This window comes from Macadamia integrifolia, unplaced genomic scaffold, assembly GCF_013358625.1.
Source record: "Macadamia integrifolia cultivar HAES 741 unplaced genomic scaffold, SCU_Mint_v3 scaffold910, whole genome shotgun sequence".
Taxonomy (NCBI): Eukaryota; Viridiplantae; Streptophyta; class Magnoliopsida; order Proteales; family Proteaceae; genus Macadamia; species Macadamia integrifolia.
The window spans coordinates 210,639-233,459 of NW_024870580.1; the positions used below are offsets into that span (position 1 = coordinate 210,639).

The window sequence follows — 22,821 nt, forward strand, 5'->3', positions numbered from 1 at the left end:
GGATAGAATAGGGTATATATTGAGTGTAATATCTTTTCAAAATTATTGATAATTTAATAAAATAAATTAAAGTATCTTAAATCTAAGAAAAACAAAGAACATTTAAGGCTTTATTGGTACATTACCCCCGTTTAAGGCCCGATTAGCTCGATTAGGAGAAGCCCGATTAAAACCCAGAACCTAAACAAGCCAGACACGACATTGATCGATCAAGACCAACTCATTCATTAAATAGGTAGGTCTGGTCTGAGGACATAGGCCCACCAGGCCTGATCGAGACTGACCCGACCTGACCGATTGACACCCCTACACTTATAGCAGTTACCTTAAAAGGTGCACCTTTGCCTCACATGTTTATCTTTCATCTGTAAGGATCTCTGTAGTTGTCATATCCACTAGATCTCTATTGAGGATTTTGAGTGTAACCATAGTTCTCTACTCTCGTACCTGACTATGCCATCTATGGTTGTCTAGCATAGGTATTCTTATAGAATAGAGAGGGGTTTTTTTCTTTTGACTTGACCAGTTTGCACTCTCTTTTTTTATACAGCTCTCTTGATATTACCAACAGTAGTAATGTGTTCCTTCCCTTTTTTATCATTCTTGTCACTGACTTTGATAGGAATCTATATTGTTCCTTTACCAATTGTCTTACCAACAAATCCATGCCCGAATTTAATGTAAGATATTCTCTAAGCACTAGTAATGTCATTTGACTTCTTACTTCTTCTTCATTTTCATTTTCTTTGTCAATCTCAGTTCTTTGAAAATATTCAACTCTAGCTTTCAACAAGGCTAGCTCATCCTCATAGCCATCAAACTATGCAAGAATCTAAGCTTGCTCCTCCAACTAAGCTTTTAGAGACTCTTTCTCCAATTCAAGTGTATTGTAATCAATGGTCTTCTGTGAGAATTGAAATTCAAAGTCTTCCAAACTCATTCTTGATTTATCTGCTTCCTCTCTTAGTTCAAGAATTAATTGTTCTTGCTCCTTAGGGCCTTGGTTAGCCCTTTTTTTACTTTCTGTCTTTCTCTCCTGCACTCTTTAATAGCTGCTCTAAGTTTAGCCTCAAGATGTGAATTTTCATTTTCCTCTTCTTCTTCTAAAGATTCTTCTTTACTTGCTGAATTGACATTGTTCTCTTCTACATCTATTGAGACCATGAACATAGCCTCATCATCTTCATCATCTGATGATTCTTCAAACTGTTCATCATATATGTCACTGCATCTCTTGGAAACAAAACTCTTCCCACCGTTGCCTTTCTTGTATCTATTAGAGAAGAACTTCCCTTCCCTTTGAATTTTCTCTTCTTATCATCTTCATCTTCATCACTCTTTATGTTCTCCTTGTTGGGACACTTAGCTGCAAAGTGTCCAACCCTTCCATAGTTGAAACACTTGAAAGGTAATATGTCTTTGTACTTTCCTATTCCCTTCTTCAGCTTTCTGGTAAAGTGAGTTGTAGCTTCATCATCACTCTCATTAGTGTTTTCTTCCATGGGTTGCTTTTTCTTCTCTTCAATTTTCAAATTCTTTATCGCCTTGAAATTCACTTGCTTATCACTAAACTTTCCTTCTCTGCATCTCATTTCAAGAGCAGTGAAAGTGCCATGCACTTGATCAAAAGTAATTGTGTCTAAATCATTTGCCTCTTCTATAGCTAACACTTTAGAGTCATACTTAGGCAACAAGGATCTCATAATTTTTTGACACATTGTGGGGTAATCTAGATTGGCTACTAGCCCTCTAATGGAATTAACCACTGCATTTACCTTAGTCATGTAAGTATCAATGCTCTCTCCATCTTACATTAAGAGATTTCTAAATTGATCTCTAACGGTCTGAAGCTTGGATTTTCTGATCTTGTCATCTCCATCATAGATGCTCTTAAGTTTGTCTCAAATGTCTCTAGAAGAATCGTAGTCCATCACCTTGGCCATTACACTCTTGTCCAATATTGAGAAAATAGCATTCATAGCCTTCAAATTGCAACTGCCTTTTTGGTTTCATTGTTTGTAGGACATGTCCATGTTCTTTGTAGCCGTTCAAAATAGAATCCCAAACATCATACCCTAGAGATCTCAAGTAAGGCTACATCCTTCTCTTTCAAAAAAAAAAAAAAAAAATCTGACCCATCAAACCTTAGAGCATTCCCTAAAGAACCTTCACCTGTCATACTACCATTGGATCATTGAAATTGTTGGTTAAACTATCATTGAGTATCGGCTCTGATATCAATTGTTGTAACCTGACAGTCACTAAGAGGGGTGAATCAGTGAGTCTAATTTTTTTTCTAGAACTGATATGTACGCTGACTTGGCAATCTCTTCAAACACTGTACTTGCTAGCACACACTTGTATGCACATTTAGCCTCTCATAGGTACTTCCAATTGTGCACACTCATTCCATATTCCATGTACTTCTAAGCAGTACAATACAAAACAAAAAAATTCACACTCACAACACAAAGATTTTACAAGGTTCGGCGAAATTCCTATGTCCCCAGAGTAGTAGTACCTTTAAAGGCTTCATAACTACTCTTTTTATACACTACTTTAACTACCCCTACAATTGGGAGCACCCAAACCCAATTTTTCCAACATACAACTAAAAAGGCATACATAATACTGATATAATTTGCAACACCTACTGTAAGGGAGCACCCACCACCGATATTTAGTACCCACTAAATACCTTATATAAAGATGAACAGAAGATGAACAGTAAAGATGGGATTATACAGATTGCCTACAGTCAAGCTTAGGCTAGCATGCATTCTCAACATTAACAACTACAACTATCATACATGATCATAGACAATATTTGCAATGTAGATCTAGGGTTAGAGAGGCTCACAACCATTGTTTGATGTTCTCAGAGTTGTCTCAAGTCTCAGCACATTGGAATCTTCAACTCCTTTTTTGTATAGGAAACTTGAATCTTCAAGTAAGCATTGCAAGCATGACACCACACACACTCTCTTTCCCTTATCTTCTTAGGCTTCAATGCACAAATTAGACTAACTTCTCTTCTTTTTTCTCTTCCCTTGGTTTGGAACCAATGGATCATTACAGCAGCCCAACCACCATCTCAAAACACTCTTAACGGAGTGAATGCAACCTCCATTAACCACACAACCCATTCAATAGCACGCACTCAAAATGGAAGATTTGTGCTTCAAAATCATTGGTATTTTCTCTTTAAAATCCTCTTTTGAGTTTTCCAATGAACAAAGCATGAAAAATTAAAGAAGTAGTAACATGGATGGACAATTTTGGCCCTATAGATCAAAAGATATGACTGTTTCAAGTTGGACTAATGAAAACAATATATCTGGAATCTTTTAGGGCGGTGTAGGGCATGCCAACGTCGTAGGGTATGGCGGCATGATTCTCAGCCTATAGATCAAACTTCAAATGCCGCCCTTAATCTCAACGCTTGGATCTGGATAATAACTCTCTAATCTGGGCCATTGGATTAGAACTAGATCCAGTGCACACCAAGCAATGACATAAGAGGTGTGTTGTCACTTCCTGATTGGTTGGCATAGCGTAAGCTATGGATTGGCGGTTGATCTCTCTCAAGGTGGGAGTTAATGATTGCCTTCAGATTTGGATTGACCTGAAGCAATGAACCAGATTCAACAGAAGGGAATCTTCTATGATGAGTTGACGTGCACAAACCACACAAGCAAGAGGAATTTCGGTGTTGTGCTGGAGCACCAACTTTGATGCACTTGACCAATTATAAGGGTCATGAGATCATCTTTAGCATTCAATGTCAATGCACTACGCAAACCATTGGATGCACATGTGCACGTGGCAGCTCCATGTCCTTAGATCTAGGTCACTCATCTTCTATTATTCACAAGCAGCCCCTCTGACTTCTAATTTTCTGTGCTAAAATCCCCATTAGACTGAATCTTCAAAAATTGCACTAAATGCCTTTAATTTATAAAAGAAATGTCGAAACTCCCCAACCAACACCAAGAGGATTTCCCAGTTCCATAATTGGAATTCTTGGACCGATTTCGTGGAAACCGCCATAACTTATTCATAAGACTTTGGATTGAGTAGAAACAAAAAAGGGTATGGACCAGACTCAAAGTTCTAAAATTTTTTAGAAGATATGATCATCAGACTCAACCATGTAAAAAGATCAATATACCCCTGAACATTGCTGACGTCGTAACTTATTCATCTGATATTAAAACCGGACAAGCACTATATTTTTTCCTTATTTAAAATTATTTTTAAAAATTATTTTAAAAATATTTATTTAATTAATAAATAATGACTAATTAAGAAACATCACATTAGTGCACAACATGATTGTAAATACATTTGTAATACATTCAATAAATTTCTTGATTTTTCAAACCATAATAGACAAATTTTCTTAATTATTTATATTTTTTTAATAATTTCAGAATATATTTAATGAATTTTTGAAATTCAAAAAAAAAACCTGAAACCGTCAAGTTGTAGATCGACTGATGGTGTTCAACGTATATTAAGTTGAACACCTAAGACCAACTATTAACCCATTTAAAAAAAAAAAATGTTGTACGTAAATGCATTTTTAAAAAAAAAAAAAAAAAAAAAAAAAAAAACATTAACATGCAAAAAAAAATTCAGCTACCGTAAATGCGTAGATCGGGTCCTCCTAAGCAACATGTAAAAAAATTACATGATTCTACCCTATTTACTAACATATTATATAAAAAAATATATATATTTTTGGAAAGTTGGAACTTACCTTTTTGGTCCAAGATGTCTTTCTTGTCGCATTAATCACCCTTAGATTCAAGTTTAGTAGTAAAAAATGAAAATCTCCACTGTTTCCCCAAGTTTCCCACCTGGGAGAAAAATGCACAAGAGAAGGTCAACATCTGCTGAAACCGGTGAATGGTTTTTGTTTGAAATAATGCTCGCATTTATATAAGGGATCCTAAAAAATTCATTGCAATGCCGAGAATTCTCCTAAGTGGAAATAAGACAACTTTGCTAGTTTTGGGCTGGAGAATCTATGCCACCTACCATGGATGACCGAATTTGCATCAAACCCTTCATACACCACTTCCATCTTATCAAAGAGACTATACGTTGCCATGTCACTACTGTCGGCCACCTCACCCTAACAGGCCATGTCATCACTGCCATGTGGCCAAGGTTTCTAATAAGGACAACCAGAAAACAATCCTTTAGACCTTTTGGAAGAATGTTTTGTTACTAGCATAGTAACATGTTTACTTCGATTGTGAGTAATGTATTTGGCAAGGATTCCAAGCAACAATGTCACCACTACCAAAGGGTCTTAGATCCCAAACAAAATCAAGGACAAAGGATGCTGAGGGGGCCAGGGGACCAAGATTTCATTATGAATGATAGAAGATACAATAGTCATCCGATCAGAGCCAGCATTATATCTAATTCTATCTCAAAAAGCTGTGAGAAGGACTCCACAAGGATGCTAGTTATCCAACCAGAGCCTAGTAGAAGCATTATCATCAATCTTGGAAATAATATGATCTAGAATAAGATGTCTCATCTTCAAACTCTTTTACCAAACCCAAGATGCATCAGGAGCAAATTTAACTATCATTTTGGTATTAAAAGCACACTAAATCCGCTATAAGAGAAACATAATATATTATTAGCTTGCAAAAAGGATGTTTAACATGTAATTAGGGTCCATAATCACAATTTTCCTTTCCACAGCCCCATAGGCTATATGTTCAGCAAGAGAATTACTTCATTGTTAGCCTTTATACAAAAAGTTGATCTAAGACAAAATTTAGCAGTTTCCAAAAGGAGAACCGTTGTCTAAGGCCAAAGACTGGTATTGTAAGTAGTCATGAGGTTCCTAAGCTCCATTGCATCGGTCCATATTTCATCCACCTCCCATCCTTTTTTCCTTGGCCTTTTTTATCCCTAAAATAGGCTTCTTCTTGTTGGTTCCATACTAATTCCTGTCAACATGTAGTTAGCATGGAGTAAGATACAGTTCCCTTTTATTATAATAGTTGTCCCCCCCCCGCCCCCGCCCCCGCCCCCGCCCCCGCCCGGTACAGATTAGCACTATTTTAAAGAAAATAGGTAGTGTTAGCACACTGAATCCATATACCTTCCTTATTTTCAGCAATTTTCCAGAAAAACTTCAGGAAACCGCCTTATTAACATCTTTCACATTTATAAGACAAGACCACCTTCTTCTTTTGGTAGACAAAGCGAGGCCCAACTGATAGTATGGAAGAATTTATTATTGTCACTTCCCTTCCCCAGAAAATCACTCATGATGGCCTCAATCATCTTAATCACTTAGCAGGGGAGACCATAGACTCCAGTCCAATATTATGGAGAAATTTATTACTGTCACTTCCCTACCACAGAAATGCACTTAATTATGGCCTCAATCATCTTAATCAGAGACATGGTGTCATACTTTAAGCACAAAAGAGGAAGAATCTAGTTTTCAACCAAGTTTGACGACATACTGATTCCATAAGTTTGACGAATTCCATTGGTCATAAGCCCAAAAAAAATAAAGGGGGCAAACCAAGTTTGATGAATTCCATATTGCACAGATTTTGTAAGTTGGCTAATGTTAATCAGAGTCGTGTCATACTTTAAGCACAAAAGAGAAAGAAGTAGTACATAATTCCATAAATTTGACGAATTCCATCGGTCATAATTCTAAAAAATATAAGGAGGCAAACCAAGCCTTCAACCTCACTGTCAGTACCACCACCAACAAAAACAAATCAGAACCAATCCAAAGTTTTAGTCCATCCATTGAATCTCTCTTCTTCCCTCAATTCTTGTTCTTTTATTTTCCAACTGCTGTTCCTGTCAATAACATATCAAAGAACAATTTAGAAACCCAAACAACAAATTTTACAAAACAAATAACCTAAGAACAAATATTTCTTCCCTCACATTTTCTTTGATCATTTTTATCATAATCATATCCTAGTATTCCTTCTGTGAGCTGGCCAATTTTATGTTACATGTATCCTTCAGTTCCTTGTGTGAGCAGGTCACGTTTTGGTTGTTCTCTTTGCTGTCCCCGAAGACCGCGATCCGAATTGGCATCTGTCTCTTGCTGGCTGATTTCCCGGGCGTCTGATTCTTCAGTGATTTCATAGGTATTGGGGCTGTAATTGGATTGATGGTAGATGATTTGTAGAGAAGTTTCATCTTTTATATGCAAACCAGAAGTGATACTGTAATCATTGCCTGATCTGTTCTTATAGTCATTGGCATTGGGACCTCATAGATCACATCAATGGCAGTGTCATCTGCCTTTGTAACATGAACTGCTTTGGAAGAGAAGAGTGTAGGACAACGAACACTAAAAACTTCTTCTCCCTCAGAGGAAAATGAAGAAACCATAACATCTTGTCCTGCCTCCATCACTGTACCAGGCTCTTTAGTCTGATCAAATTTCTCAGATGCTCCAATGGCAGAAGTACTTCAGCAGAAAATAGATCAGCAATATTAAAAAATGATGCTTCTCTCTCTACTTCAAATTGAAGACCTTATGAACAAGCTCGTATGATAAGTCATGAAGGTTTGAAGCATTACAATCAGAGACCACTACTTCATGGAGATCAAGTACCTCCGAAGTAAGAATGGCAACGGACATCATCATCAAAACACTAAAAAGAAAAATACAAAAACAATGTTCATGCTGTTACTGTTCACGCGGGTACTGTTTACACAGGTAATGTTCACGTAAACAGTATCTTGGGGCCCAATATCGAGAGCTGGCTTGGATTAGATGCTAATAATAGTTGTTAGGTTTTATATACTAATTTCTATTTTCTTAAACTGTTTTTGATGGTTTGGACAGCAAGTTACAAGGAGTGGACTAGTTGCTAGAAGATTCATTTCCTTTTAGCTTTGTTTCCTATTTTGTAAAACAGTATATTGTCTTTCCTTTTTAGTTACTTAGTCTAGGACAAGCAACGTTAATTACTTTTATAGGAGTTTCTAAGTTTCTTTCTTTCCATTTTTTTTCAGTTTCCTTTTGAGGCTTTGGGCTTAGCCTATTTAGAGCCAACCATTATAAGCTTTTGCACAGAGTTGGAGTTGATAAAAATTAGAGTTTTTAACACCCTAACTCTGATTCTCCATCCTACTTGTGGGCAAGCAAGGATACCAGGAAGAGACGGCCAATATTGGCTTGGCTGGCAGCAGTGGAATGCCAAGAAGGGAAAAGTGCCCCACTTGTACCTGTACAGCATGCCAACAGTGTTGGAGGAACCAGCAAGAAATGTGGGCCAATAGGTAATATACAATCTATATTGAGGGTTAGGAGTGATAGGAAATTGGCTAGATAAAAAAGGGACTGAATTCATCCCAACCGGTGGGTGAGCCTGGAATTAACAGGCGGCCCGGTTGGCTTGGCAGAATTGGTATTTTGGGTTCTGTGGGCCCCCATACATCTTTCTGCTACGTATCCCTTCTTCCCTGTGTGTTAAACTAATAATTACTTACTAGGTATGTGAAGGTATAAATATATATATGAGGAAATTATACTCCCCTCCCCAGTATGTTTCAAGTATTACACTTAGACCCCCTGTGAAGTTTGAAATTACAACCGCACCCTGTGTTGTTAACTCTGTTAGAAGTTCATGTTAAATGACTAATTTACCCCCTTTCCCTTTCTTTAAAAATCACTCTCTTGAGAGCTGATCGAGGGTTTCATGCTTGAGCCGATCACCTGCTTGGATTTCTTGGAGCCGTTGGAGGGAGAATCAGACCCCTGAGCCGATCGAGGGTTTCATGCCCGACTCCAATCACCAGAATCTATTGAGGGAGAGAGGTGCTGATATTGTGAAGGTAAGACCACCTCTTTTTCCCCCCCTTTTTTCCACCTCTTTTCACCCCACCCCCCTTTCTTCACCCCTTTTTTTGAAATTTCTTGGCCTGAGATGCAACACGAAACTGAGAGTTCTTGAGAATGGGTTTTTATTTTGAGTAGAAAACCATGACCACTTAGGCAGGTCCCAGGATATACAACACAACTGAATTCCTGTTCTGATAAGATTTTTGCTGGAGAAGATTGTGATATTTTGAGAAGGGTTTGATCTTCCTGACCCACATATCTGATATTGCATATTGAAAAAGTTGAATCATTAATGATGATTCAGGTGAAAAAGAAAGATGGGTTTCTTTCTCTTATGATTATTGCTGTAGTGGGTTTCTTTCTCTTTTGATTGGGCAAGTTGGGCAGAATCCAATTCAGAAGCAATTGAGGAGCAGTAGGCCTGTGACGCTGTTTTCGCTTGGGACTGGTGGGATTCGAAACAACCAGAGGCCGTTTGATAATGAAGAGCCCAAAGAGTATGCTAATAGGTGCACTGTTCAATGGCATCGAGTTGCAATGTACCCAGAGAGATTGGGAGGGCTTGCTTTGAAGCAAGTCAAACCCGGGTCTATCTTCTATGTCGAGGGGAATTTGGAGGCCAAAATATTTAGTGATCCAATAACAGGTCTCGTTAGGCGTCTTAGAGAGATTGCAATTCGTAGAGATGGTCGTGTTGTATTTCTCAGTAAAGATGGAGATGACAACGAACCAACACAAATGGAGGACTTGAGAGGCGTGGGCTACTACTAAAATGAAGGTTGGAAAATTCTTTGACATTGATTCGTCATTATGGAGGGTAAATACCACAAACACAAAGACTTGCAATAAGCCAGATCTCAAAGAGTTTCCAAAAGTAGCTGCACACAGCAATCCTTTGTACACATTATTTGTTTGAATTACCTTCACAAAAAGACCAAAATTCATTGTGTACTCTTCTGCCTTTTTTTATGTTCTGCATCTATTTCTACTTCGGAGTAAAATGAGAGGAGATGGGAAGAATTTTTTTTGCATTGGGATTCAAGTTTAAGATAGGATTATCAACAGAATCAATGCCAGAGACGATAAAATCAAAAGCTTCTTTTTTCAAAAACGGTTCCAAAACAGTTCAGTTTCCTATAAAAGAGGGAGAGAGAGAAGAGAAAAAATTGGGAAAAAAAGAAGAGTGAGAAAATTGATGGAGAGTCCTCCGAAGCCCTAACTCTCCCAAATCTGCGATTTATTCTAACCTTAGACTTCGATCTTCATCGATTGATAAATCTGATCTTCAACGAGATGTAATATCTTCGATCGCCAACGAGATGAACCACCTTCGATCGCCAAAATCTTCGATTTCAGAGTTCAGAACCAAGGAGGAATGAAGAGTAGAAGTTTGGAGTGTAAACCCTCCATCTTCTTCTCAAGGAAGAAGACGATAATAAGTTGGGGGCAAATTCGTCATCTCCTATAGACTAAGGGTATTTTGGGGTTTATGGAAAAAGTGTAATACACTTAATGGTTCCTCACTCATGGTTAGGGTACAGTTGATAGATCTAGAACTTAGAAGGGAAGGGAGTGTAATTTCAAACTTCGTAGGAGAGGTTTATGTAATACTTGAAACATACAGGGGAGGGGAGTGTAATTTCCTCTCTCTCTCTCTCTCTCTATATATATATATATATATTATATCTCCACCCAACTAAGCCTTAAGCTTAAATCGGGAGGTTTAAAAGGGGCTTCGAGTGTCCGAATACCCTCTCCAAACCCATTACTTGTTGTACGCAGCAAGAAGAAGAAGAGAGAAAGAAGAAGGTAAAGAAAGAAAAGAAGGAAGAAAGAGAAGAGAGAGAAATTAAGAGGGAGCTTACCTATCTAAGGGGAAGATAGGATCAGGCTTGCAGCCAGGTGAGTGTAGTACTGCTGTACTAAGGCTAGGACAGTAAATCTGTATGAGAATGACAATTAGGGTTAGGGCTTTTACCTTAAGGGAGCAGCCAAAGACTATGTATTGTGTAGTGGCCTAGAAGAAGAAACCCTAATTCCTAAGGGCTGTTAGAGACTCAATTGATGACCGATTGAACACTGGAACTTAGGGTTTCAGTAATCTTAATAACCCAGACATGAATAGGGACTGAATTAAGAGCTACCAAGGAAAAAATTACAAAATCCTATAAAATAGAGTTTTAAATTATGGAGTTGGAACTTTTAGTAGAATTTTAACATAGGCACCTCGTACAAGTAAATTTTTCCAAGTAATTGTTATTATAGTTATTAAGGCGCTGCTAAGGCGTCACCTTACTAGCGCCTTGGCACTAATGCGGTCTAGAGATGGTAAGGCAATGCTCCGCCTTATGTGAAGTGGCGCCTTATGGGGTTTTTTTTTTTTTTAAAACACATTTTAAGATTACTTGATGAAGATTCCAAATATATATTTTTTATTGGTAGGTGTATGATTTTGTTAAGACTTGAGATGTGCGGGATCAACTTTACTCCACCAAAAATAACCAAAACAAACAAAACAAAAACAGAATTTATAAACAGGGTTTGGATTTTGTCAAGGGTTTTAAGAAAGGGCTTTGAGAAGGAATCAAGGAACAAGGAAGAACCACTGATCCAGGTGACTATTTTGCTCCGGCAACGGTGAGCTTCATTCTTCTTTGATAGGAGTAGAAATATAGTGTATGATCTTAGGGCTTAGGCACTCATTTTGGTATCACAGAAGTAAGTATAATAAATACTTGTATTTTTTATTTCTTTTCTTATGTATTTATATTATATGTTAATATGTTATGATGATTGATGATTGATGATTGATGATTGATGAAGATAAACTTAGTTTATTCACTTTATTGATTTGTTTTCTTGATGAATATCTTGCATTGGTATGAATTTGAACCTTTAATATTTATTTAACATATGAGTAATGGGATTCAACTAGGATTTGAGCCAAATAGATTGATTTTATAAAAAAATTACACAGGAACGCTTTAGTCAATAAGGCAACGCTTTATGCCCGCCTTATCGCTAAGGCGCTCCGAAAGACCCTCAAACGCCTCCGTCGCCTTACCGCCTTAAAAACTATGATTGTTGTCCTTGACTTGTATGTATTTTCAATTAAGAATAAAAGGGGAAAAGAAGCTCAATTATGCAGAATTTCTTAAGTTTAGGTTAAATTCTGAAATTCTGGAGAATTGAATTCCACCATCATGGAGTTTGGTAATTGGAGCTCAAACATGGGTTAGTAAGAAGGTTGAATTAAGGAATTGAATGTGCTATTACAAATTTGAACCTCAGATAGAGGGATAGAAACCGAATAACCATAACAGAGAACACTAAGGACTCAACAGAATTGAGTTCTGTGCATTTTAAAGTAACCAATGGGAGATAACCGGCCAGCTGGTCGTCTCCACTGTCTCCACCCGGTTAGGCTTCCAGAGACCAGAAAGGTCGTAGTACTGACCTGAAACCTATTGGACCTATAAAACACATAAAAGAGGGACAATATGTCCAACTACAGGATTGACAAGGGATTTTAATTTTTGAACCTACATAGGAAGAATTGGAGACAGGAATAACCCTATCTGAATTAGATTGATCATGAAATTTAATTATATTCTTAATGATGTAAACATGTTCTGGAATATGGAGTTTGATTAGCAGTGTGGAAATCTATCCAGTGCAAAAGGGGAATTCTTCTAACTCTAAGTACCAAAGTGAGTGGGTGCCTTGACTTTTTTAGGAGTGTTTCTTTATTTTTTCGTTTTGCCTACATTCAATGTTCATGCATTGTGTGTATGTGCATTATATCTTTTATTCTGAAAATCTCTATTCTGGTGGACAAGAAATTGAGAAAGGTAAGTCAGGTAAGCTGGGACACTGGCAGGTGTCCAAGATGTGTGTATCAAGGTGATGAATGATTGTGCATCATGTAGTATGTTGGGTTAGGATATCACTACCCCAAGTGCTAAAACCATTTGTCCGTAGGGGGATAGGTACGGACTAATCCCTACATCTGTGGCTGCCTGATCAACAGTGCCCTTTCCGTGGTACGACGTACTGTACCTGAGATGGATGAGGACAGGATACAACATACTGTATGGCTGATTTTATTTACGAGGTTACTAATTAGGGGTTAGCCGGGGGACCGAAGCTCTGACAGGGACTGGCTGACTCCTGCCTGCAACAAGCTTGTATTCCTAAGGCCTAACGTACAGGTAGGGAATACACGTATGTTGCGTAGCACTATACCCATATGATCAGACTTAGTAATGGACTAGGGAGTAGTGTAGTTTAATAAATGGACTCATGAGCATCATTTATCTGTGTGGAGCATGCATCGCATCATATGTATTGTGTGTGCTTGCTTGCCCCCACCCTCTCACTGAGCATGACGTGCTCACCCCCCTTTACTTTGATCCTCTAGATGACGAAGGCGGTATTTTGCCGACTTCCAACATTGATCATGAGGCAATGGCCATGGATCACTTGGCTTATATTTAGGAAGATGAACTCGACCACGGACCCACCTGTGATTGCGACGACTTTGCCTATGGAGGCCATTATTTCTGAGTAGATCTACCACTGACTATTCTTTTTGTGTATATACATGCTTCTGCGAGGATTTCACTTTTCTTAGACTGAGCCCACTGACGGATTAGGTTATATGGATTCATTATATTTTGTGTATATATTTTTTTGGTTATAAATTATTATGGATGACTGTAATATATGGATAATTGTAATTATGGTATCACTTAGAAACACTGGATGGTTATGGATTCTATTTTGTAACTCTGGTATGCGTGAGACCTCAGATCTATAGTTGTACATTGTGGTGTTGTGAACTACTCAGGCTCTGGATCTTGGGGAAAAGTAGGCTAACTAGATGCGGTGAGGTGTCCAATGCCGGCATACCTGTGACATATTGAGGGCAGCGTGTGACAAAGTTTTCTTCATGGACTGAGAGAGTTGACTGAGTGGGTGAGATGCCTAACCAATTGAGGGCTGAGATACCCAAAGGGAGACGAGGGTAAGAGTCTTATCCAATCTTTCTTCTTCTTCACCCTTCTCATCCTTCCATAAATTACTTTCCCCCTTTATTTCTGTTATTTCTAAGTCATTAAAATCTTGATTGAGACCAGTTGAGGCCACTTTGAAGACCAACCAGCAGGCACCAAAATAGCTGATCAGTTCATAGCTGCAACAGGACATGAAGAGAGAAAATTATGGGCAGCACTTGATCGTCATATCTCCCTGCTCCTTAGGCTATTGCAGCTCAGCTTTGGAGCACTTCTTAGGAGCACAAAAAGGGGGCACCCAACCAGCCTTTGGTGGAGTTCTGAGATCAGACCTCAGAGAAATCAAAATCTCCCAATTTCTGCCCTAATTCAAGAAGTGTTCCAGAATCTGTCTCAGCCATCATCTCAGGCTGATTTCCTGTGGTGTAGTTCATCCCATAGTCCTTAATGATCGATGGCTTCATGTCTGTGATCTTGTGTGACCTATCGGTTAAGGACTATAGTTCTGGTTTGCCCTACTTTCGTGTGTGGTATTCCTTTGGAGTTACATGTTGATCCTATCTGCGGTTAGGTTAGCTGTGACCTAGCCTGACATTACTTAGTTTTTGTTTCTAGAGCTTTTAGAGAAAGAGAGAAAGAGAGAGAATGGTTAAAATTGATGTTTCCCAATAGAGGTTCAAAATAATTGAAAGCAAACCACATATATTGCAAAAAGATGGTGCCTCTCGTATTTTAGGGCTTGTGATGCTGGGGCATGGTCCTCCATGTTTCTGGGAAATAATAGATAAAAAGTACTTAATGGCTAAAATGTTTCAAGACAATATAGGTATTTGATGGTTATTAATGCCATAAGTATTTCTCAGTGTCAGTATGCGTGACTGGTGCAAATCTTTTTTTAAAAAGAATCTTACTCTGAATTAGCAAAATCAGTAGCAAAAAAATTCGTTCTCTGGAACTAAAATATGAACGTCTATTTGGGTGTCAGCATGTTGCATGTGCGCATGTGTGTGGGTGTGAGGGTGCGTGCGTTCATATATGTGTGTGTGATTGAGAGAGAGAGAGAGAGGTGACAACTGTCACTTGGACTTCTCTTTTCTTTCATACTGTATGCTTAAGCATGGTTTGAAGAATTTCAGATAAAGGTAAATTTCCATGCTTGCATAAGTGACAGTATGAACAATTAGAAGTAACAAACAAGTTTCTACTTGATTTTCTGATTTAAATGATATTGAATTTCACTTTTTTGAAAGCTTCCTGATTCTTAATGCTATCATATGAATGAAATACATGTCAAAGTAATGAAGCTCCATGTACTGAGAGCCTCCAATCCCTGCCCATCCAATTTTTCTTTCCTCTCTTAAGCTTTTTAGGGAACCACTCTTGGATGAATTGTTTGCTTGCTCAAAATCTTTCATAATAGCCCATTAGCCCCATCCTTAGCATGCATTTGATTCTTTAGTAAATATCAATAATCTGTTGAAATATTTTTTGGATGGAAGCTAGGTCAACCAATCAGAAAGAATGAACCACTAACCTGATGAAAGCCCCATTTTTTGGATGATTTCGGTAAAAGTCTTTGAACTTCGCCTGGGCATAAGTCCAATCTCCTTGTACCTCTCCCTCGACCATTCCCTTCATTCTGCTGCAATGATATTCAAAATATCAGTGGGTCAGATCCTATCTGAAAACAAAAGACAGACTCCACTATGTCATCCCAAATAAAGCTTAAAAATAATTTTAAATTAAGGAAAAAAATTTCTAAGTACTAATCATGTTACAAAGTCAGATTCCCGCTCTCATACAATAAATGAGAATCCATGCAGAAAAATAACATGACTAAAAGTAATATTCACTTACAAATCATGTACCTGAAGGACAATTAAGGCGACTCCTGAGCCAGAAATGGCATACACAGATAACATCAATTCCTTTCTCAAACATTTCTATATTTATACATTCTCCATAAACTTTCTTTATTTATAAATTCTTTGTGAGCATGAACAAATGTTAGAAATCCTAGTTGTAGCATATGACCAGGGCTAATTCTGTCTTCTTTTCGTACCTGCTCCACAAAAAAAATGATGCAGAAAGCATGAGTATCACCAAGATGTCCTAGGTCGAAAATCAACCTGATCAAATGTAAGCTCATTTGTTTTCTTTTAGGTTGCTTCAGATTACCAGAACCATCTGATCTCTCTAGGACATCTCAAAAGTTTCTATATTTATACAATCTCCAGAAACTTTCTTTATTTATAAATTCTTTGTGAGCATGAACAAATGTTAGAAATCCTAGTTGTAGCATATGACCAGGGCTAATTCTGTCTTCTTTTTTTACCTGCTCCACAAAAAATGATGCAGAAAGCATGAGTATCACCAAGATGTCCTAGGTAGAAAATCAACCTGATCAAATGTAAGCTCATTTGTTTTCTTTTTGGTTGCTTCAGATGACCAGAACCATCTGATCTCTCTATTTGTTAGGATGGTTAGGAAGATATAGGAAGCAGTCCTAAAGAAAATCTCCATTAGACAGTGGTAATCAACCAAGTGAACTGAATATTGAACCAAAAAGACCTTCAAAGTAGCTTCAATTTATTTCCTCCATAATATGGAACTTCCTCCTCCTTCATGGCCTCTAATATTTCAAGTGTAGATCTTTGTCTTTTATAGGTAAAGATCAGCATTAATAAACACGTTAGGATTGACAGCTACATGTGGGTTTTGCCATCTCAGCAGGGGACTAATTCCACGAAGGACAAAACTTAGATTTTCAGGACTTTCAGGCAGATTACCAATCAGACCTTTGGAGAACTGTAATCCAATGTGGGCTATTGACCAGTTTGCAATCTAGACGGTCAGAAAAATAGTTTTACATCCCCCCTTTATATCTTCAGCAACTTTCATTGCCATGATTTTCTTTTGCTGCGCCATCTTTCGGCCTGTTTGTACCAGTCTATGCGTGTATTGAAGTGTGAAATGAGCCTTTGTCTTTGCCTAAAAATTCTCTTCAATAGTCCATCCTCAGCAGGAATGGCTGATGGGGAGGACATGGAGATCCAAATCACTACAGTGGACAGCAGCTTGGTCAAGCAGTTGGAAAGACAGCATCACTAACCTCAGGTAGGCCCAATAATTGTGATGTATTTGGTACATAGCCTTCTGACTTTAACAACAGTAGTATTTCATCCAATATGTTATATATCTCCTCAGATTGGGGATGTGACTTGTCAGCAACCAAAAATTCATGAATTTTTCCATCCACTTCTATCAAGCTATTCCCAGGAGTCTTCTTTATACCCCTGTCTCTCATCATACTTCTCACCATCCTCACATCATCCCATCTTCTTCTACCAGCATACATATTTGCTAGTAGTGCATAGATCCCACTATCTTTAGGGTCCAGGTGCAGAAGTTTATCGGCTGCAAGTTTACCCAACTCCACATTCCCATGCATTCTACACGCATTCAGAAGAGCACCCCAAGCAGCTTCATCTGGCTCCATGGGCATTCCCTTTATCAACTTATTCGCCTCTTCCAGAAGCCCAACTCGGCCAAGTAGATCAATCATGCATGCATAATGTTCTGCCTTTGGCTCTATACCAAATACTCCTCTCATGTTCCCAAAGTACTCCTTCCCTTGGATGTCCAGCCCACCATGACTACAAGCTGATAAGACACCCACAAATGTGATATCATCAGGCACAATTTCCTTACTCATTTCATCAAAGAGTCTAAGGGCCTGCCCAGCGTATCCATGAACTGCATACCCAACAATCATCGAATTCCATGATACCAAATCCCTTTCTGGCATCATGTTGAAAACTTTTGCAGCCGCATCAATATTCCCACATTTAGCATACATGTCTATTAATGCATTAGCCATAATTGCACTAAGTTTAACTCTTTTCTGATCAACATAGTGATAATGAATCCACTGACCAAGATCCAAGCAACCAGATTGACCACAGGCAGAAAGCACACAAACTAGAGTACTCTCTATAGGCGCCACATGCGCTTTCTCCATCTCATGGAACAGTTCCAATGCTTTCTCTGGTTGATTTCTCTGTGAATAACCAGAAATCATTGCATTCCAAGATACAACATTCCTCTCAGGTATCTCATCAAAAAACTTCCTTGCATACTCTAAACTACCATCTCTGGCATAGCCATTAATCATAGTGGTCCACGAGAAAACATCACGAGCTTCCATCCTGTCAAAGATTTCTTTCGCAGATGCCAAGCAACCGCATTTAACATACATATCCATCAATGCATTCATCAAATTCAGGCTGCAATCCACATTTTTCTTCTCTATATAACGATGAATTGATTTACCCAGGCTCAAATCCCCTGCCTGTGAGCAAGCGGAGAGCACAACCACCATAGTAACGTCATTGGGTGTAGCAGCACTAGGCAACATCAAATTAAATAGCTTCAAAGCCTCATCTGGAAGGTTATTCTGGGCGTATCCATTAATCATTGTAGTCCAAGAAACAACATCCCTCTCAAGATTTGCGTCGAACAAAAGACGGGCAGTGCCCAGATACCCACGTTTTGCATACAAATGCATAAGCCCATTTCCAATCAGCAAATCGGCATCACAACCCATCTTGTAGATCAAGCAATGGAGCTCTTCACCCTCCATAACTCCCTGGAACTGTTCACAAGCCTTCAGTACAAAGACAAATGTCCGACTGTCCATGTCAACTTGTTCTCTGACCATACGGCGAAACAGAAAGAAACCCAAGTCAGGACTCTTCGCTTTACAGTAACCCCTGATCATGGTATTCCACATATAAATATTGGGTTCTGCAATTTGGGTAAAGATGATACGGGCATGGTTGAGGTCCCCCGAATCGGAGAGAGCACAGAAGGATAAAACCCGGCTAACCGGGAAAATGTGAGTTATGAGGCCAGTTCGAGTCATCTGGGCCTGGATTTGCTTCAATTCTGACATTGAATTGCAAGATTCAAGGGTTAAGAGAAGTGGATTTGTAATGATCAGAGCGGTGTTGGAGATCCATTTTGGTTTCTGGAGAGGAATAGTACACAATGGCCTGAACCTGCTGAGAATGGTTTGGGATTTCCTGCGAGCCAACGAAAAGGGGAGACGAGACAAGGAAGAGAGAAGAAGTTGAAGCATATGAATCCAAGAACAAAGCAGAATGTGGATCTCTCATGTGGAATTCTATTTCCGAGCTAACATTCAAATTTTGGCAGTGGAACCTTGTTAATCGTGAACATCCCTCTTTCGTACGAATGAATAAGGGCCCGTTTGGTATCGTTCTAAAAAAACGTTTTCACCATTTTTTCGTTCTATTGGAACGAAAAAACGTAAAAATCTATTTGGCAACCATATGATGTGTTTCTGTTTTTATGAACCAAAAGTTAGAAAAAAAAAGATTTGAAAGTGGAAAGACATTTGTCGTTCCGTCTGACAGTTTCGTTCCAAACTTGTTAAAAAAGAAACTTTCGTTCCAATAATACACCCTCGCCTCCTTTCACCTCTCCCTTTCACCTTTGCGCACACAGAGCTGGAGAAAGAAGAAGACCTATTACTGGAGAAGCAACTCGACCTCGAATCCTTGACACAGCAGGTACGATCGCTTTCTTCTTCTTCTTTGTTCTTCACCTTCATTCTTCTTCTTCTTCTTTCCTCTTCTCTATTTCACACAAACCCTAACATTTTTTGGGTTTTTTTACAAACCAGAAGGTTCTTGCATCGTTCTTCTCAAGGGAGAACTCCACTGCTCGACTCTGCTTGTTGATCACATCTTCTCAGATCTCATCTATGAAGACCAGATCTTTGCAAGTTTTCAACCTAGATATCTGCTCGTTTTCGTTCAAACAGGTATGCATACCCTTGGAGCCGTTTGTGGGTTTTTGTTGATTGGGTTTTCTACTAGCGGATTGAACCCTAAAAGTGTTGATTTTTATGTGTAACAGAGGCTTTTCTGTGGTCAATCCCTCTAAATTTTTCTTTTCTCTTCTGTGCCTTGTCTATTACATGATTGTTGTCTAAAATTTTCTTTTCTCTTCTATGGGTTGTCTATTACATGATCGTTGTATCTTTATATGATTGGGTTATGGGTATTTGCCGATTATTACTATTCTCTATATAAATGATTGGTTTTTGGAATTTCATCGCCTCTTTGATTCTGCACTTTTCTTCTTTGCTTTACCCTTTTTTTAGAGTAGCAAGATTGCCTTACTATGTTCCACTCGATTGCATATGACTTGAGCTCATTCTTTTTGCTAATATATTGTTGTGATTTTCTGAAATCAAATGCATACAATGCTTTCAGTTAGATGCATGGTTTGAATCAAAATTATTCTCTTAGGATCCTACTTCTATATTGATTATATGTTAATGATATCAATTCACTGCCATTCTGCTCATGTACTCACTTGTACCTTATTGTTTTTCATCTCCGATGCTTAGTAGGGTTACCTCCCCTGGAACCATGTGTTAGGACTTCTGCATATTTGTTTATCATATGTTAATGTTATCGATTCACTGCCATTCTGCTCATGTGCTCACTTGTACCTTATTGATGTTTTTCAATGCTTACTAGGGTTATCTCTCTTGGAACCATGTGTGTAAGACTTCTGCAATTATGCAATACTGAAAGTGCTTTTGAATTTTTCACCCTAAGTAGTTGGGATTCAGATTTGAGTATTGTTAGTTTTACTTTATCCCGAGTTAGTTTGAACTTCATTTTTTTGGTATTCTAAATTTGAGTCGACTCTTTTAAATTTTGAAAATTTTAAGTTGGGTCTGAGTATTACTCTCAACCCTTCTCTTTAGCCCTTATTATTTTGGGGTCAAAACTGGGCTTTTTGCTTGATTTTGTTACCAGTATTGTTTGTCGAACCAAATTTTTACAAGTTGCGTTTGGAAATATCAAATATTTAGGACAGAAACAAAAACTGGTTTGATGATTTCATCGATATAAACGTGAAGAGTTCAATTTCAGTAAAAATCACCAAAACTTAATCTCATGGATAGATTTTCTTATTACCTATCTGGTGAACCCAATGCCTAGCAAATGTGATGTGCTTCAAGAGAGATGGGGCCAAAATACTGGTAGGTTGTAATTTCTAAGGCACATTTTTCCTGTATAGTAACTTGATTCAAGAATGCTTTTATTAAATAGAAAAGAACCTAAAATCTCAAGAGCTAAAGGAAGTCCATGAACATAACCAACCATACTCTTTAAGAGAGAAAAGTAAAGTACATATTAGGAGAAGAGGTAAATCACTCTCAAGGCCAATACCCAAGATTGAACCCTTTCACTGGATGGATACCAGATTGGAAGATCTTTGTCTTATGTTGCTTATATTACTTTTTGTTTCTTTAGTACAAGAAATTGTAATTCTGGGAAACTTTTCAAAGTTGATTTTTTGCATGCATGTAAGTTTTATTTACAAATGTTTGTATCATATTTAGAAGATAAGCTTTGTTATTTCTTTTTTTTTTTTAGTGCTTTGTCTTTATTATTCAGAATGAATTAGAAAAGGAAACATTATTGGTTAAGCTAATTGATGACAACTGAATTGAAGTTTAAGATACATATTGGGCTTTCTATCTCAAAATTGTATTGATTTATAATCTTGTATTATTGAAGAATGTATAATAACCCAGTATGCTAACTTTTTACGCTAATTTATAATGTCTAGCTATTATTCTGGAAGTAGTATCCCTGCTTAAGTGGTCAGAACTTGAGACCATTGTTTTCATTGAGGCAATGAAAGAAGCTGTAAAAAATAGTCACAAATCTGGTAATTCATTTAACAAAACTGGATGGGAGGACATTACAAAGCAATTTTATAAGGCTTTAAATCGTACAGTTGGGAGAGAACAATTACGCAACAATATGAACAAGTTGAAACACGAGTAGCATCAATTCAAGAGACTACTTGATACAACTGGATTTGGGTGGAACTCAATGACAAAATCAGTCACAGTTGATGATGAGTCCGTATGGGATAAGGCAATACAGGTACAATAGATCTCACTGGCTAGTTGAATTATTTCAAAATTAGATTGACATGAGTAGAACATCTGAAATATACAATGACTACTTATGCAGGCAAATCCAGGTTGGTTGAAATACAAGAAGTATGGACTAAACAACTGGCCAGATTTGTGCATGATATTTGCGGATGCCTATGCTAAAGGAAATTTAGGGGTTGATAGTGCACAAGATTTGGATGACATCGAAGCTTATAATACTGTTGATATTGAGCAAGTCTTTGAATCTCCTAGTACCCTGGTGCATTTAGGCATAATTGACCCCTTCCATGAGGATATTCCTACTCCAACTCAAACCACCACAAAGTGAAATCTTGATAGGACACCCACGAGACGAACAAAAAAGAGTACCAATAAGGGAGATAGCCATGTCAAGGACTTGTATGGGAAATATTTATCCATCAAAATTGAGAAAGCATCCAGTACTTTCGTTACATCTCCTGTTCGTGATGGGGAAGGTGCATCTCGTCCTCAAGATTTTAGTGTGAGTGCATGTGAGGCGGTATTATCCTCCATATCTGATATGTCAAATGAGACATACTTAAAGGCCACCAGTCGTATGTGTGTTGATCCTAGTTGGAGGGAGTTGTTTGTCTGTGCAGAGCCTGTTGAGAGGACTTGGCTTTTAGATGCCTTGGATTAGTTTAGGGGCAATGGGCCCTTTGTCTAATTCTACTGTTTTATCATGGTTGTGTTTGAATGCTACTTTTGATAATTTTGGATTCAGGATAATACTTTCGATAATGGCTACTTGTGTTTTATTTTTTTTATTTTTTTTATTGATGTGTGTAATGTTGAACATGTGTTTTGGGTTGAGACGATGTGTCAGATTGTTATGTTTTATAATTATTTGTTTGAAATTGATAAGTAGTTTTCAATTTATTGCAGTTATGTCAAATGCATTATGTGAAACTTCT

The 22,821-nt window shown here is 38.0% G+C and overlaps 3 protein-coding genes across 7 annotated transcripts; 2 read left to right on the plus strand and 1 right to left on the minus strand.

The window, feature by feature from the left end:
- Positions 1 to 6,558: 6,558 nt before the first annotated feature.
- On the minus strand, positions 6,559 to 19,081 carry LOC122070416 (pentatricopeptide repeat-containing protein At2g22410, mitochondrial-like). 5 transcript variants are annotated; one of them, XR_006137777.1, is made up of 4 exons: positions 16,985 to 19,081; positions 15,407 to 15,514; positions 6,943 to 7,477; positions 6,813 to 6,846 (listed from the first exon to the last, which is right to left on the minus strand). XR_006137777.1 is itself a non-coding variant. In XM_042634554.1 (3 exons), the coding sequence occupies exons 1-3, from the start codon at positions 19,010 to 19,012 to the stop codon at positions 6,787 to 6,789; spliced, it is 2,202 nt and encodes a 733-aa protein (XP_042490488.1). In that variant the 5' UTR covers positions 19,013 to 19,081; the 3' UTR covers positions 6,559 to 6,786. The 5 variants fall into 5 exon arrangements, 2 of the variants coding, with proteins under 2 accessions (XP_042490488.1, XP_042490489.1); XR_006137776.1 differs by having other exon boundaries at positions 6,813 to 6,852; XM_042634554.1 differs by lacking the exon at positions 6,943 to 7,477 and having other exon boundaries at positions 6,559 to 6,852.
- Positions 8,972 to 9,634, plus strand: LOC122070415 (single-stranded DNA-binding protein, mitochondrial-like). The gene is made up of 2 exons (XM_042634553.1): positions 8,972 to 8,975; positions 9,162 to 9,634. Exons 1-2 carry the CDS (start codon positions 8,972 to 8,974, stop codon positions 9,626 to 9,628), a joined length of 471 nt encoding a protein of 156 aa, XP_042490487.1. The 3' UTR covers positions 9,629 to 9,634.
- Positions 19,082 to 21,686: 2,605 nt separating the features above from the next.
- On the plus strand, positions 21,687 to 22,648 carry LOC122070414. The gene is made up of 2 exons (XM_042634552.1): positions 21,687 to 21,872; positions 21,963 to 22,648. Exons 1-2 carry the CDS (start codon positions 21,819 to 21,821, stop codon positions 22,212 to 22,214), a joined length of 306 nt encoding a protein of 101 aa, XP_042490486.1. The 5' UTR covers positions 21,687 to 21,818; the 3' UTR covers positions 22,215 to 22,648.
- The last annotated feature ends 173 nt before the right edge of the window (positions 22,649 to 22,821 follow it).

Coding starts and splice junctions, on each gene's coding strand:
- LOC122070416 (XM_042634554.1), bottom strand. CDS start 19,012: ATGCTTCAACTTCTTCTCTCTTCCTTGTCTCGTCTCCCCTTTTCGTTG. Junction 15,515..16,984: donor AATTATTGGGCCTACCTGAG/GTTAGTGATGCT, acceptor ATATCATTGCAG/CAGAATGAAGGGAATGGTCG. Junction 6,853..15,406: donor AAAAATGGGGCTTTCATCAG/GTTAGTGGTTCA, acceptor TGTTATTGACAG/GAACAGCAGTTGGAAAATAA.
- LOC122070414 (XM_042634552.1), top strand. CDS start 21,819: ATGACAAAATCAGTCACAGTTGATGATGAGTCCGTATGGGATAAGGCA. Junction 21,873..21,962: donor TATGGGATAAGGCAATACAG/GTACAATAGATC, acceptor CTACTTATGCAG/GCAAATCCAGGTTGGTTGAA.